The sequence below is a fragment of the Boleophthalmus pectinirostris genome, unplaced genomic scaffold, assembly GCF_026225935.1.
Source record: "Boleophthalmus pectinirostris isolate CB_2022bp ecotype Guang Dong unplaced genomic scaffold, ASM2622593v1 HiC_scaffold_2, whole genome shotgun sequence".
NCBI lineage: Eukaryota > Metazoa > Chordata > Actinopteri > Gobiiformes > Gobiidae > Boleophthalmus > Boleophthalmus pectinirostris.
In genome coordinates this window covers 316,159-333,658 of record NW_026571152.1, presented here as the reverse complement: position 1 = coordinate 333,658, position 17,500 = coordinate 316,159, and the positions used below count along the sequence as shown (strand labels likewise).

Genomic DNA, 17,500 nt, shown 5'->3' with positions numbered 1-17,500 from the left:
TTCAGTAGGGGTATAGATCTCTCTCTCTCTTGCAAAGAACAGTCTGTTGATTTTACTGCATTGTAGTTGTTCCCACAACCTTGTTCTCTCAAAAGCATTGGTCTATTTGTGTTATTACGTCTTGTTCCTGAAGTGGAGTGAGTGAGTGAGTTCAAGCACAACAGACACAGTAGTTTCATGTATAACTAAACAGAGCAGTGAGGTTAGTGCTTTTCAGTGTAATTACAAAACATTTTCTAAAGCAGGTCTAGGCGGAGACTAACTTCAATGAACATGGACTAAATCAGATCTAAACCAGGACCAAATGTGAACTCAACCAGTTATAAACCAGGACTAAAGTCTTAACCAGTAGGACTGCAAAGAAAACAATAGTAATACATTGAATTGTGATTTCTAATAGACTGACAGAAAATAATTTTTTACACCAAACACAGGATATGAAGTGCTAAAATAATTGAACATTTTATGTGTAGAAAGCTAAAATGTAGCGGTAATTTTTTTTTTTTTTTCAATAAATAATTTAATACATTACTTAAATCATTGCTACTGCTCACATGTAGATTTAATTACAATATATTTTAGAGCTCAGTTACGCAGGATGTAACCCAAATAAAATAGTAACTAAATAAGAAAAATGGCTTCAAAACTTCTTCTCAAACCAGGACAAAGCCTGAATTAAACCCAGACCAAACCAGAACTAGGCTAAAACTGGGTCAGGACCAAGCTATGTCGGGACTAAACCAGGATTAAACCATGACTAAACTAGAAATAGGTCGGGACTAAACCTGGACTAAACCAACACTTGGCCAAAATGAGGTCTGAACCAGATCAGGACTAGGTCAGGACTAAACCAGGACGACAGTTCAAAATCAACCAACCATCAACCTCTAACTATACCAAATGGCAAGCTGTTTACCTGGCTTCAAATTAAAACATTTTAATTTAAATGCAAAAGTTTCTTCACAACAAAAACACCACCTTTGCAAAAAAAAAGTAGTCCACACTTACCCCAGGTGTAAAGGACTTTCAGCTTTTAAGCTCTAAAACTAATAAGAAAATGCTTGGTGCTACAGATGAAGTGTTTGTTGGTATTTACCTCTCCTGCCTGTGCCAACGCGGGGCCCTTAAGCGGCTCCCAGGGACCCGGGCTTCAGTGTGGCAGCTGGCACACACTCCTACACCAGATGTTAAATGTTATCTCCAAAAGCTGGCATGGTCAACTTCTTAAGCCTCCACACGCCACAGTTTAAAGACTCTGCTCTCAACTGAGCCCCAGTAAATGTGGATAATTGTGGACTGGTGTAGCCTATAGAGAGCCTGATTAAAATGCCAATCAGGCAATGGACAGGTGCATGTCCAAAGTGAAGTAGGGGAAGCTGGTTTTATGGGGCGTTAATGGCAGAGTGGTTAGCAGATGTACTTTTTTTTTACATTTCATTTTACTGATCAATCTAAACTGTATTGTACACTAACTCCAGAAAACGTATACTAATAATTTACCATAAATTTCTGGTGCCTGCTTGTCTCTATGGAGATGTTTTTGCTTTGCCTGGAATGTTCAATAATAATAATAATAATAATAATAATAATAATAATAATAATAATAATAATAATAATAATAATAATAATAATAATAATAATAATAATAATAATAATGCATCCGTTTATATATGGCATTTTTCTGGACACTCAAAGATGCTTTGTAGAGCATTATTCATTCACTTCATACCCAGAGGTGGTAAATTACAGGACAGGTTGTTTTCTGCAACTGGCGCCCCCTTCTGGCACGTGATTTTCCCAGTGGTCTCCCATCCTACCCATCCAAGTCCTAACCAGGCCCGGCTGAGCTTCTGAGATCTGACGGGATCAGGCTTTGACAAGCTGGTATGGCCATGGTATGACATTAAACTTATCCATCTAGCATTTATTAATTATGTTATGTGTTTCCTTTGCTTAAAAACACAAAAATGTGAATAGGGGCGCCTCTCCACAGATCTGACTTCTAATGTAATGTTGTCACAGTTCTGCCTTTTGTTTACTTGTTTTCCCCCAGTCCAGTTCCATTTCTCACTCTGTTCAGGTCCTCCTTTTCCTACAGCTGCCTCTCATTTTGTAATCAGCCCAGGCCCAGTCTATATATACTCCCTCTGCTCCCTAAGTCAACAGATTGTCAACTTGTAAAGACAGACACTCAAGCTCCAAAAACCTTGTGACCTCTGCAATTCTGTGTTTCCCTGTTTGCTGTCCCTGTTCCTGAGTTTACTCCCAGTCAGTTTTTTACTAGTGTATTCCCAGTCTTGGAAGATATTTTTGTTCACATTTAATATCATATATTCCTCTGTTATATTTTCAGTCTGAGCTGTCATTATAAACATTTCCTTTCAGTTATTTAAATAAGACTTTGTTTGCCTGTGTACTTGTGTTGCATTTGAGTCCAATTTACCGGCGTGATAAATGTAGTGTAGTGCTGTAACCTGCTTGTCTCGCTTGTGATAGATAGGTTTAAATGGTTATGGTCACATTTTTATACAGTGCTTTTCCACCCTCAAGGCTCAAAGTACTTTACAACAAAGAACCACTCACCCATTCACACACATAGACACTGGGGGTGAGGTGGGTTAAGTGTCTTGCTCAAGGACAGAACAAAAGTATTGATCTGTGGAAGCACCATCAACCTGTGGGTCAGTGGATCTGACCGCCTTAAAAAATGATGTTCATGTTGAGAGCGGGATTCAAACCACCAACCTCCGGATCAGTGGACTAATGCTTTAGTATAGCTACTAGCTATACGATGGAATATTCTAGACAAAACAGTAACATATCCATGGAGACAAGCCAGTGGCGGACCCCCCTTAGAAATGTTACTAAGTACACCTTTAAGTCTTTAACCAATGTCTGCACTGTAATTATTATTATGTAGAGTCAAACAAGAGATATGTCATTCAGAAATGACAAGTGAAATAAAAGATCCTGTATCTGAATTTTTAACCATGAGTGAGGAACATGGTTGAGTTTGAACTGTCTGCCCACCTCCTCCTTTCTCTCAGTCCAATAAAGGCTCTATTCACGCTTACCAGAAGATATCTGGAAACATGCAGATGACGACTTCTGGTGTAGTTCCCGACACTGGGCATGTGATAAAATCATGGATTCACCTGAACCTGCCAAAACTTTCCGTGGGGGACAGGACTCTAATCGTGTTTTCGATGTCACTTACAGGGAGTTGATTGGAACTGTTGATCTACCAAACATAACGGATGCTACAATGGCATCTTTTTTTTAATTTAAATTAGACAAATTATACATAAATAAATAGACAATTTATAAAAGTAAAAAGAAAGAATACAATGAAATAAAATAAAATTTTCTCACATCGATTTTGTCACATCGCCAACAGAGCCCACAGGAAGTCGTCATCCGCATGTTTCCATGCCAGAATGTCTTCTGACCCTGGTCATACAGGGACTGGACAACCCTTAACATACTCCCAGAGCATCCCAACAGACGTTCCCAACAGACCCTTACTACACGCTTGAGCCTGCCAGGTCTTTCCGGCTTCCTCCGAGGCTAGCGAACCCAACTCACAACCAGGTGGTGATTGGTTGACAGCTCTGCCTCTCTTCACCCGAGTGATCAAGACACGCAGCTGGAAATCAGATGACACGATGACAAAGTCAATCATCGACCTTCAGCCTAGGGTGTCCTGTTGCCATGTGCAGTGATGGACACCCTTGTGCTGGAACATGGTGTTTGTTATGGACAAACTGTGACTAGCACAGAAGTTCAGTAACAGAACACCGCATGGGTTCAGATCAGGGAGGCCACTCCACCTGCATTTTGCATTATTATATATTGTTGTTTTGTCCATTACAGTGTTTGTGTTTATGTGTATGTGAGAAATATTCTGAGAATGCTGCAGATGAATTGCCCTCTGGAACAAATAAAGTTTTCTGAATCTGAATCCAATCAGGCTGAGGGGTCATGGCACGGCTCTGGGCCTCTCTTTACTGTGGCAAAGGACCTTCATCTCAGTGAAGATCTGTGTACACCAGATTAAAGCACAAATTAGTCACATCCCCAAATCAAATGTTTGTTTTATAAATACTGGGAGGAGAAACACTGACTTTTTCGTTGTCTCCATTATTATCCCAGCTCTGATTTAGTGAAATCCTTTGTTCACACTGTCTAATTTCTGAGTTTCAGATGGCATTATTATATATAGGGCAATATTGTTTAATACAGATGGGGGGGGCAGCTAAAATAAAAAGCTTCAACTGCAGATTTCTGTTGTAATATAGCATGGTCCTGAGCCTAGACATTAAGAAAAATGATTAGATTCCATATTTTGGAATTTACCTTTTCTTTATTTCATGGCAAAGAACAGTGTAATTAAAAGAAAAACTGGCTCTTGCCCTTCATCTGGAAGTATCATCACATTCTAGAATCTGAAAACAACCAATACATAGTAAAACCTTTATTTCATCAAATCATATTAAATAAACAACTGGTGGTTTTCAGAATGTGATTTCTTACTCCTAGAGGTAAGATCTTAAGACCGAGCCCAAGCCCGACCCGACCTAAAATATCAATCATTACTTCGGGTCGGGTCGGGCTCGGGCTTCAAATAAATATATGTTTATAAAATGTATGCTAAAACGATGTGTGGATACTAAACTAAGGAATACTTGTTATAAAATAAATAATATGGATAAAACAGAGAAGTAATGTAATGTAATTGCTATTTAACTACTAAACAGGATCCGCAGAGCCAGAGCTCTGCGCACGTGAACACCCCCTCTTAATTTAATAATCTTCCCCTCCGCAAGTCTGCATCTATTTTGACCTGGTATCCCCAATATGGAGGAGCAAGAAGTTAAACTAAAGGCAGGAGAACTGAAAAGACAAACACGCACCGGTAAGAGTGAGGTGTGGAAAAGCTTCAAATTGATTGTTGAAAATGCTACAGAAACTTGCGTTGGCTTCGCTGAATGTAGTCAATGTGGCGCTTTGCTTTCATACGAGATCAAAAAGACTGGCACCTCGACGCTGAGCACTGCTCCTCCTCCTGAGTCCTCACAAATAAAATATGACATTTCGGGTTTGCTTCGGGCTCGGGCCTGCAAATCAAGTTAATTGGTCGGGCTCAGGCTGGGTCGGGTTTTAATACCCGCGGGCCGGGTCGGGCTGGATTTTTTAGGCCCGATCTCACCTCTACTTACTCCCAAATGGGGGGCAAGGACCTGGTTTCCCTATTGATTACATTGTATTTTGCCATGAAATATCCAAAAGATAAACTCAAAAATTTTGAACCTAGTATTTTCAATTATTGACTAGTGAGTTCCTAAGAACTCACTGTATTACAACATACTTTTGCATTTTAACAATATTAATGTTAGCTATTCCCATCTGTGTTAATTAATATTGGTATATAGAATGCTGTTGTGTCATTTGAAATGCAGTAATAGCAGAGACTATTTTATTTGCAGTGTGTTTCTGTGGCACACAAACCACACCAGAACATGACTGGGCAGTTCTGCTGTGAGGCGTCAGTCTGTTTTACTGCTATTGTAGAGTATAGTACTATGTCCCTGTGTTTTACTTTAAAGAAATGTAGCCAAACAAGAGTCGTAATGGACACAAAGACAGTCACAGTTAAATTACTTGTATAGGGTACTCACTTCAAAATGCATAAACTAAGTTGTCCTGCAGTATTTTCTATTTTGTACAGACGAAATACAATTCAGATAGATGGCCTTAAAATATAATCCATTTGCATAGAAGCTTGGTTAAGTTGTTTTGCTTAAATTCATATTTACCACTTGAAAGCGATGTTGTGAATACAGCGTTTTATTGAGAATACAGTTTGGCGAGTTACATAATGTTGCATAAAGAGACTATTTGTTGGATGTCGACTGATAAAAATCCACAAAAGACCTTATTCAAAGTTGTCTATTCATTTCCATGGATCCGTGCTTCCACAGTGTCAGTGTATGTAGCCGATCAGAGGACGTAAACAAAGCCAGAGGTGCAGGGACTGAATACAGTGTTCTGATTCATCACAGACACAGCAGCTCCAACACAACATGTCTATAGACTGGCCCATTGTGACGACCGGGTTCCAAACTCCACTCAGAGAGAAATGCAGGCTTTCTCAACACCCACACTGCAATTTCCATCTCTAATACTGTGCCATATTTTCACTTTAGGGCTTTCCTTTTCTCAAATATTTTGATACTTGATACAAAAAGGCACAAAATCAGAAAAAGTGCAAATCAAAATGTATTAAGAAATGCATGGATACAACTCAGTACCGGTACTATATAAAGTATATATGGGAGGTTTTTTCAAATTGTAACTTTGTGTGGTGCATCACCCTGGTCACTGAGGTGGTTGGACAGCTCCTTGGTGGCAAGGCTCCGGGGTTGGATGAGATCCGTCCTGAGTACCTTAAGTCTCTGGATGTTGTGGGGCTGTCTTGGCTGACACGCCTCTTCAACATTGCGTGGCGTTCGGGGACAGTACCTCTGGACTGGCAAACCAGGGTGGTGGTCCCTCTGTATAAGAAGGGGGACCGGAGGGTGTGTTCCAACTATAGGGGGATCACACTCCTCAGCCTTCCCGGTAAGGTCTATGCCAGGGTACTGGAGAGGAGAATCCGGCCGATAGTCGAACCTCGGATCCAGGAAGAGCAGTGTGGTTTTCGTCCTGGCCGTTGAACACTGGACCAGCTCTACACTCTCCATCGGGTGCTCGAGGGTTCATGGGAGTTTGCCCAACCCGTCCACATGTGCTTTGTGGACTTGGAGAAGGCATTCGACCGTGTCCCTCGTGGTGTCCTGTGGGGGGTGCTCTGGGAGTATGGGGTCCGGGGCCCTTCTCTAAGGGCTGTCCGGTCCCTGTATGACCGGAACAGGAGCTGTGTTCGCATTGCCGGCAGTAAGTCAGACCTGTTCCCGGTGCATGTTGTACTCCGCCAGGGCTGCCCTTTGTCACCGGTTCTGTTCATTGTGTTTATGGACAGAATTTCTAGGCGCAGTCAGGGGCCGGAGGGGGTCCGGTTTGGGGACCACAGGATCTCATATCTGCTGTTTGCAGATGATGTTGTCCTGTTGGCTTCATCAAACCAGGACCTGCAATGTGCACTGGGGCGGTTTGCAGCCGAGTGTGAAGTGGCTGGGATGAAGATCAGCTCTTCTAAGTCTGAGGCCATGGTTCTCGACCGGAAAAAGGTGGCTTGCCCTCTCCAGGTGGGTGGGGAGTCTTTGCCTCAAGTGGAGGAGTTCAAGTATCTTGGGGTCTTGTTCACGAGTGAGGGAAGGATGGAACGTGAGATTGACAGGCGGATCGGTGCAGCTTCGGCAGTGATGCGGTCGCTGTATGGGACCGTTGTGGTGAAGATTTACCGGTCAGTCTTCATTCCTACTCTCACCTATGGTCATGAGCTCTGGGTAATGACCGAAAGGACGAGATTGCGGATACAAGCGCTCAAAATGAGTTTTCTCCGCAGGGTGTCTGGGCACTCCCTTAGAGATAGGGTGAGGAGCTCAGTCACACGGGAGGAGCTCGGAGTAGAGCCGCTGCTCCTCCACGTCGAGAGGAGCCAGTTGAGGTGGCTCGGGAATCTGTTCCGGATGCCTCCTGGACGCCTCCCTCGGGAGGTGTTTCGGGCATGTCCCACCAGGAGGAGGCCCCAGGGAAGACCCAGGACACGCTGGAGGGACTATGTCTCTCGGCTGTTCTGGGAACACCTCGGGGTTCCCCCGGAGGAGCTGGAGGACGTGTCTGGGGTGAAGGAAGTCTGGGAGTCCCTGCTTAGGCTGCTGCCCCCGCCACCCGGCCCCGGATAAGCAGACGAAAATGTTTGGTGGATGTTACTTATGGAAAATATTCTTCCTAGTTCTACTCCTGTCAAGTGAAAATTGATGAGGAACAAAAAAGTTAAATCACTGATAAAAATTCCTGTATCCATGTCATCAAAACACAATGTGCATTATAGAAGGATATGTTAATAGATGTAAGATTACACTGGTCTTGTCATTTATCCAGACTGGGATATTTTATTTGTGTAATGAATAAAAATGTAAAACAGATTTTGAAAATTGCCTATAAATGAAATGCATATTGTTCATTTCATTCATTCATACATTTGCTGTCAGTTGAATTTTCAGCATTATAAATAATTTCTAAAACTAACAATTTCTCTTGGTTAAAGTGTGTCTTAAATGTCTTCTATACATTTTTAAAAATTTCTCTTATCTCCTGGTTCCAGAGGTACCGTGAGAAGAATGACTCCATGATCCAGTTTTCATCTCCAGCCGTGAACGCCTCTGGAGGACACTTCACCACCTTCATCCAGCTGGACAACTGGGTCCGAGAGCTCAAACCGTTTGAGTACCACCCCAACCCCACCTTCAACAACATCAGCAAGAAGGTCATCACCGAGGCCAGCATCATCATTGTCACGGTCAGTCCAACATACACACACTCAGACTCAGACCCAGACTCACGCTCAGACTCAGACTCAGACCCAGATCCAGACCCAGACCCAGACCCATGCACACTCTTAGACTCAGACTCAGACCCAGACTCACTCTCAGACCCAGACTCAAGCTCACTCTCAGACTCAGACTCATGCTCAGACCCAGACTCACGCTCAGACCCAGACTCACGCTCAGACCCAGACTCACGCTCAGACTCAGACCCAGTCTCACGCTCACTCTCAGACTCAGACTCAGATCCAGTCTCATGCTCAGACTCAGACTCAGACTCATGCTCATGCTCAGACCCAGACTTACGCTCAGTCTCAGACTCATGCTCACACTCAGACTCAGACTCAGACTCACGCTCAGACCCACGCTCACTCTCAGACTCAGACCCACGCTCACTCTCAGACTCAGACCCACGCTCACTCTCAGACTCAGACTCAGACCCACGCTCACTCTCAGACTCAGACCCACGCTCACTCTCAGACTCAGACCCACGCTCACTCTCAGACTCAGACCCACGCTCACTCTCAGACTCAGACCCACGCTCAGACTCTCAGACTCCAGACGCTCACTCTCAGACTCAGACTCAGACTCAGACTCAGACTCAGACCCACGCTCACTCTCAGACTCAGACCCACGCTCACTCTCTGACTCAGACTCAGACCCACGCTCACTCTCAGACTCAGACCCAGACTCATGCTCAGACCCAGACTTACGCTCACTCTCAGACTCAGACTCATGCTCACACTCAGACTCAGACTCATGGGAAATGACTTGGACACAGTAGCTCACACATCCCAATATATTTTAATAGCAAAGAGCAAAAATATAAACGGTAATATTACATTCTAAATAAGTAGCAAAAATAACAAGAGACTGGTGTTCAGCATCAGTTTCTTGTAGTTGTAGTTGTAGTTGTAGTTTTAGATGTAGTTGTAGTTATACTTGTAGTTTTAGATTTAGATGTAGCTGTAGTTATAGTTGTAGTTTTAGATGTAGTTATAGTTTTAGATGTAGTTGTAGTTATAGTTTTAGTTTTAGATGTAGTTGTAGTTATAGTTTTAGATTGTAGTTGTAGTAGATTTAGTTTAGATGTAGTTGTAGTTATAGTTGTAGTTATAGTTTTAGATGTAGTTGTAGTTGTAGTTGTAGTTGTAGACTCCAGGGATGCTTTTGATGAAACATTCAAAATTTTGACTAAAAGCGCACAAAAAGCTCATTTTCTGTAATATAGGACTGCTGAGTATTTCACCCTTGTGTGGTCATGGGGTCAATAATTGTAAATAATGGTACAATAATAATGTTTCTTCCCATAATAAACTCACATTTAATTTTGTGACTTACTGCTCCATAATCCCCATTTAAAATTATCACAAAGTTTTGTAAATTTCTCTTAAATGAAACACATTTTTAATTTAAGAGAAAGTTCCTGTTTAGCTCAAATGAACGGGGAACACGGACTTGTTTAAACGCTCTACACGAGTTGACTTGAGCTGCTCATTACCAAGAGCGGAGAAAAACAAAGCGTATGCAAATAGAGAGGATTTAATATATTGGCTTATGACTGGGTCAATGGGCTGGAACCAGGCATTTGAATTGGCCCCTATTTACTTCACAAAACAAGTCTCTATATAAATAAATATGCACGCCACAGAATTACCACATAGCACAATAATGCTGGAGTAATTGGCATTGAAATGAGGTTTGTCTATTGTGTGTGTTGGTGAATGTGCTTAGACCAGGAGAAGCATTTGGGAAAACTAGACATTTATTAGAAAGTAGTTGTTGTTTGTAATTTAATTTCAGCTTTTTCTATATGTAAAATATATTAAGAACATTGCGTTTTTGTGTAATGTGTATTATTCCACTTGTGAGTGGGTCGGGAGCGATTCCGAAATAACTCGATGAAAGTTGCGAAAGCATAATTCCAGTGTCTTTAATCACTTCTGGCTCCCACAGAGAAACATTTAAAATAAGCTCTTTAGCACATTACTGTAAGTGTTAACTAGGAAATAAATGACTCACATCTTGTAGTTTTTGGTGTTACACTGGGAGAACACAATGGAGAGTTAGACTTTTGTTTAAGTCCAGGTTATGTTCAAGTCAAGTCTAGGTTAAACCTAGGTTCTGCTTTAGACCTGGTTTAGACCTGGTTTAGAAGTCTGGAGGATGTTCCATCAATCTTGCTTAACAAGTCTAGGCCTATTGTGAAATCCTGAGCTGAAACTAGCTCCATTTCCCCCTTAAGTCCATTTCCACCTTAACTCATTCCTTGACAGATATAAGCTAACTGACCAAAGCTAATTCAGGCCTGAATCAATGGAGCAACGTCACGGGAAAATGGGCCAAAAATTTTATGTTTTTTATGATTTGATTAAACGACAGGAGCCACTGGAGCCACAGCGTGCACCTGCAGAGTTTGATTTGAGCCATGGAACTGGATGATGACGGAGCAAACAGACAGAACCTACTGTCATCCTCAGACCCCAAACCAGCGTCTGTCTGTGTGTAAAAGCTGCACTGCCCCTCACAACAGACACATGTGCAACATCATTTGAATGAAATAATCACCATAGGCTTTTAAATGGTTTGTGCATTTTTGATAGTGCAGCATCCACACACACGTGTGTCCCGTGTGCAGGAGTGTATGGACTGTAAAAGTCTTAAGCGACACATGACTATAAAAGTCACTTTTTAGACTATATCAAACATAGACATGTTCTAACACAGGTGTGTGATGCATGTGCTTTTGAAACTTTTGACTAAACTGTTTCTTTAGAAGCTCTTGAAGACAGAACTAAAATAATCTTGACAGTTAGTCTGGTCCTCACCTGGTTTGTGCCTGGGTACTTGTTACTGCAGGACCTCAGCGTGACCTCTGGTTAGTCACTTTGGTTGAACAGAACTAAGGCTTTGACAGGCCTGAATTGCCCAAATAAACCAAGCTTTCACTTTAGCTCACTACGTGGAATATCCCCCTGTTTAGGCCTTTTTACTTCTGCTTAACTCCTTGTTCAGTCCTGGTGTGGTCCTGGTGTGGTCCTGGTGTGGTCCTGGTGTGGTCCTGGTGTGGTCCTGGGGTAGTCCTAGGGTAGTCCTAGGGTAGTCCTGGTGTGATCCTGGGGTAGTCCTGAGGTAGTCCTGGTGTGGTCCTGGTGTGGTCCTAGTGTGGTCCTGGGGTAGTCCTAGGGTAGTCCTAGGGTAGTCCTGGTGTGGTCCTGGTGTGGTCCTGGTGTGGTCCTGGGGTAGTCCTGGTGTGGTCCTGGTGTGGTCCTGGTGTGGTCCTGGGGTAGTCCTGGGGTAGTCTTGGTGTAGACCTGGTTTAGAAATGGTTTAAAAATGGTTTAGACTCGGACTGGACCCGATTTAGACCTGGTTTAGATGTGTTTTGGTGTTTAAGTCCTGGCTCAGTCCTGGTTCAAGTCTATTAGGAGCTCTTATTGTGTACACTGCATGTGCCTAAATACTAAGGTCTCGTTTACATGTTTTAGACTGTCAGTTTAGATGTTGTGTATATTACTAATGCAGTAGAGCAGTGTATTTAGGAGCAGTAAATCGTGATACTGAAAATTTTAAATATTTATTCTAAAGGTTGATCATTTGTAGGTAATTTATGTCTGCTGCTACGATTTCTTCAGTTTTGTTTCTGCTTTGGAGGTGACTTTGATTTGAATAGTTTTTTATGTACTTTAAAAAAAAAAAAGACTGCTAATAGATTTCCAATTGTAATTAACTTTGTAGAATGTGTGGCTGCTGAGTTTTCAGTGGGGGCTTTGTTTGTGCACAAACTACTGATCAAATGTAATTGGTCTCTGAGTACAACCTTCAGTTTTATACAAAAACTGGTTCATCTTTCATTTAATCATTTAATTTAATACGTATCAGTCATGTAAATAAACTCTGAAATCAAACTTTTAAAAATCTCAAAATGTTCAAATTTTCAAATATTTGCAGGATCTTTGAGGTCTTGATTTGGTTCTGATTCTCAAAGTGTGGTGCTGGGACATAAGTTGTACATTGGCTTCTTCAAGTGGGTTTTGTAATAATCATAATAATGCATCAGTTTTATATAACACTGTTCTGGACACTCAAAGACGCTTTACAGAGCATTATTCATTCACTCCATACCCGGTGGTGGTAAACTACTATTGTAGCCACAGCTGCCCTGGGGCAGACTGATGGAAGCGAGGCTGCTAATCTGCGCCATTGGCCCCTCCGACCACCACCAACACTCACGCACACACCACTTTCATACTAGGCAATGAGGGTGAAGTGACTTGCCTAAGGACACAACAACAGTTTTTTACAACTGGCGCCCCCCTGTGGCACCTAATTTTTCCCAGTGGTCTCCCATCCAAGTCCTAACCAGGCCTGACCCTGCTGAGCTTCTGAGATCTGACGGGATCAATCCAGTATAGCCACTACAGTTTGTCCTACTTTCCACTTTTTTAGTTTAGTCCTGATGTAGATTTTGGTCTTGGTCCTGTTCTAATCGTGTTCTAGTCCTGGTCTAGTCCAGATTTAGTCCTGTTCTAGTCCTGGTCTAGTCCTGGGGCCTCATTTATAAAGCTTTCTTACGCAAAAATCCGTGCGTGCGCGCTTCCTACGCCAACCGCGGTATTTATAAAACTCGCCGAAGGCGTGGCTCTTTGCTTAACTCTACGCCAACTCGGGACCTCCTGTAAGTTCTACGCAAAGTCTGGAGACACGGGGAAAAAGCGACACTCGTGGAGAGAGGCAGAAGTGAACAGAGTTCTCTCCACGAGTGTCGCTTTTTCCCCGTGTCTCCAGACTTTGCGTAGAACTTACAGGAGGTCCCGAGTTGGCGTAGAGTTAAGCAAAGGCTCTTTGCTTAACTCTACGCCAACTCGGGACCTTAGGCGAGTTTTATAAATACCGCGGTTGGCGTAGGAAGCGCGCACGCACGGATTTTTGCGTAAGCAAGCTTTATAAATGAGGCCCCTGATCTAGTCCTGATCTAGTCCTGTTCTAATTCAGTTCTCGTCCTAGTTTAGACCTGGTTTAGTCCAGATTTAGTCCTGTTCTAGTCCAGTTCTCGTCCTGGTTTAGTCCTGGTTCAGTCCTGGTCTAGTCCTGGTCTAGTACTTGCCTAGTCCTGGTTTAGTGTTGGTCTAGTTCTGTTCTCATCCTGGTCTAGTCCTAGTTCAGTCCTGTTCTAGTCCTGTTCTCTTCCTGGTTTAGTCCTGGTTTAGTCTTGGTTTAGTCCTATTCTAGTCCTATTATAGTCCTATTTTCTTTCTGGTCTAGTCCTGTCTTAGCTTCATATTCAGTCCCAAATTTGTGTGATTTTATTTGAACCGTAGACCAGATGTGTGTTAGTTTTGGTTTATTAGAAATGGCCTCACGTGGAAAGTTCTTTTTTCAGTTCTGTTTACAATCTCAGGGAGTAATAAATGTATCTGGCAACTTCTACTTTTAAAACTCAGTCTGGGTTTTGCCTTTTTTTATCATAAATTAGGACTGCATGATTTTGGAAGAAAACTCTAATTGCAATTTTGAAATACATGTTTAAAAAGTAGGATCCTGCTCAGCACACTGTACACAACTCCAAGAGCATTCACATTTCAGACTGAAATATGAACAAATACAGGAACATCTTGCATTTCAGAATGTTTGTAGAGCTTTTCACAAAGGTTGTCAAAAGTATCCAAAATCAAATACTAATACTATACATCACCTTCTTGTTTCTATAGATACTTCACTGCTCTGCTTTGAATGTTCTACAGCAGGGGTGTCAAACTCAAATACACAGAGGGCTGAAATTAAAAACTGGGAGTCGTGGGCCAAACTAAATATTTATTGAAAAATGTCAACAACATCTGCATGTTTTCTCTTCTTTTGAAATATGTAATGTTGAACATTTTCTTATTAAAATAAATGTTTAATAATAGTTTTGCTTAAACATTGAATCCAGAACAAGCAGAATATAAAAAATATTAACAACATTTTAAATAAATAATGTCTCTATAGCCTATCTGTAGCTGGTGGGCCAGCTCTAATACATATTTGATATCATCTTACGGGCCAAATTTGGCCCCCGGGCCTGAGTTTGACACATCTGTTCTACAGTACGATATCAAACAGCTCTACCTTACGTTTATTCAGTTACAGGTAGTTTTAGAACTCAAACATACCTAGAAAAACAGGTATTCTGACTGTGAGCGGGGTCGCCTTTCCACAGATCTGCCCAGTAACTTGGTCTGGTTTGGTCTCCATGTAGATAGAAAGGTTTAATGCTATACTGTGAAACATTCCAGACAAAGCAATAACATCTCTGTGGAGAAAAGTATTTGACAGACCCTCCACCAGAAAAGTTACATAACGTGTTTTTTGTCAACTATTAACTACAGGTAGAACAAGATTTTTGCATAGGCAGTTTTTTTTGCAGGTCCAGTTATCAAACTCAAATAATGATTTTGATCTCTGTTTGTTTGTGCTGTCCATCTTTATAATAAATGAAGACTAAATCTGATCTCCACATGTTCTTTCCCACAGGGCCGTGGTTTCTCCCGGGCGATGACGGCTCACGAGGCCCAGGCGTTTGTGGGGGAGGTGCGCTGTACGGTCAACACTCTCCAGGATGATAAACTGTTCTTGGATGCTCCTTCCACCCCTCCCCGCTCCAGGTCCAGACGCCAAAGACGAGACACCAGGCCAGAGCTGCTTGAACTGCTGGTGAGGAGGAGTTACACTGAGGGGAGTTAGTTTGTCAAAATAGTTCAATTATACAGTCATAATAAGCCAGAGGTGTGGGGAGTGGTCACTAATTGTACTTAAAGGGCCGATACGCTATTTTGTGATCTTTGTTCTAATATTGTTTCTTCATCACAGACAGACATGGAGTTGTGTTTTGTTTCATTCACACATGTTTAACACACAAACCCTGTATATTTAGGCTGAGTTCTTCTGTCAAACGGAAAACCTTTTGTTCCACCTTGTGATGTCATGTGGTGATACAGGAAGTTCTTTACTTTGTTTTTAAACTCCAAACACAGGTATTGGTAAACTAGAAAACTACCACTTAATGACATCACAAGGTGGAAGAGAGCATTTTGAGCTTTGGAGATGAAGACAGAATAATAATAAAAGTTTACTCAAACATGTGAATGAAACAAAACACAACCCTGGATATGTTTATGAGGAGGTAAGTGCACTGTTAAAGGTGCACTTTTTGGGGAGGGGATTGTCCACCTGCTTGTCCATAAAGAAATGTTATTGCCATGCCTGGAATGTCCTCAGTGTGACATTAAATGTTTATATATTGGGACAAACAAATGACACAAATGAGGTTTTAGGGCTTGGTTTTATCAAAGGCTAATTTTTGCTATCTTATAAATGTGAAAAACACAACTAGTTCCAGTTAAAGGGTTTGCAGTGGTAAAGCTACCATGGTAAAGCTAACAACAGCTAGCATGCAACAATGCACAATTCCTGGTTATTGGACAATAAAATAGATAGAGTGCACAAGAGCTGCTTGTGCACTATACAGTCCCTGACAAAAGTCTTGTCGCTTATCCATTTTGTAGAAACAAAAGCTTATAACCTGACTTTAAATTAATCCATTGGTTTTAGAAATGTCTCATATGAAAGCTAAAACCCTCCCAAATTATGCTCAATATACTAAAATAAATTTGCTTCACTGAAGAAAGATTGATCATTTAATGAACACAGAAATGTCATATTTTGGCAAGACAAAAGTTTTGTCACCTACAGAAAGTAGTGGTGCTGTGAGATCCATATTTAATATCTTGTATGACTCCATGAGCTTGAAGGACGCATCCATGCGGTTCAACAATGATTCATACAGTTTGTTGATGAAGTCATCAGGAATAGCAAAGAAAGCGTCTTACATACCTCCCAGAGTTCATCAAGATTCTTTGGTTTTGCCTTCCATGCTTCCTCTTTCATTCTACCCCAGACATGCTCAATGATGTTCATGTCTGGTGACTGGGCTGGCCAGTCCTGGAGCACCTTGATCTTCTTCACCTTGAGAAACTTTGATGTAGAGATACAAGTATGTGATGGAGCACCATCCTGCTGCAAAATTTGACCCCTTTTATGGTTGGGAATGTAAGAGGAGCTAATACTTCTTGATATTTTAGAATATTGATATTTGCCTTCCACCCTGCAAATGTCTCGCACAGCCCCATACTGGATGTAACCCCAGACCAGGATTTTTCCGCCACCAAACTTAACTGTTTTCTGGGTGAATCTTGGATCCATGCGGGCTCCAGTAGGTCTCCTGAAATATTTACGGCGGCTGTGATGTAATTCAACCGAGGATTCATCTGAGAAATCCACCTTCTGCCACTTTTCCAGTGTCCATCCTTTTAGCAGGCTGTGGGCCTTGGCAAATGCCACACAATTTTTTAATTGCCTTTTGTTTAGTGCTGGTTTCTGTGCACTGATTCAATCATGGAGGCCATTTTGAGACAGAATTCTACAAACTGTTGTGGTTGACACAGGGACTTGAGGTGACCAGGCCTGGTGGAGCTCTGCTGCAGTGGAAAAGGGGCTGGCCTTGGATTTTCGAATCAACAAACGGTCCTCCCGAGCAGTTGTCTTGCGGGGTCTGCCGGACCTGGGCTTGTCAAAAACATCTCCAGTCATTTCAGATCTTTTTCTTATTCTTTGTACTTGACGCTGAGACACATTGAAGGTGTCACCACCTCAGCAGTGGATCTAGTCTTCAGCCTCTTGATAATTAACACTTTGGTCTCAGGGTGGATCTTAGACATGTTGTCAGAGGTCAAGTTGCAGTTGATGTGAAGGTCTGGTGTGCTGGGGTTCTTTTTATACACACCCACTAATTGATTGATCAGTAACTGATCACAGGTGAGGCTGTAATCTAGGATTGGGTGCATCATATGACAAGGCCACAAGACTTTTGTCTTGCCAAAATCTCACCTTTCTGTGTTCATTAAATGATCAATCTTTCTTCAGTGAAGCAAATTTATTTTAGTATATTGTGCATAATTTCGGAGGGTTTTATC

At 42.0% G+C, this 17,500-nt stretch overlaps 1 protein-coding gene across 1 annotated transcript in view; it reads left to right on the top strand.

Annotated features, from left to right (window-relative positions):
• Positions 1–17,500, top strand: part of plxnb2b (plexin b2b) — a 438,171-nt gene that overhangs the window by 311,277 nt on the left and 109,394 nt on the right. The window contains exons 22-23 of the mRNA XM_020919155.2: positions 8,270–8,464; positions 15,003–15,182. Of these exons, the coding sequence (XP_020774814.2) occupies positions 8,270–8,464; positions 15,003–15,182 (375 nt within the window). The remainder of the gene's footprint in view (positions 1–8,269; positions 8,465–15,002; positions 15,183–17,500) is intronic.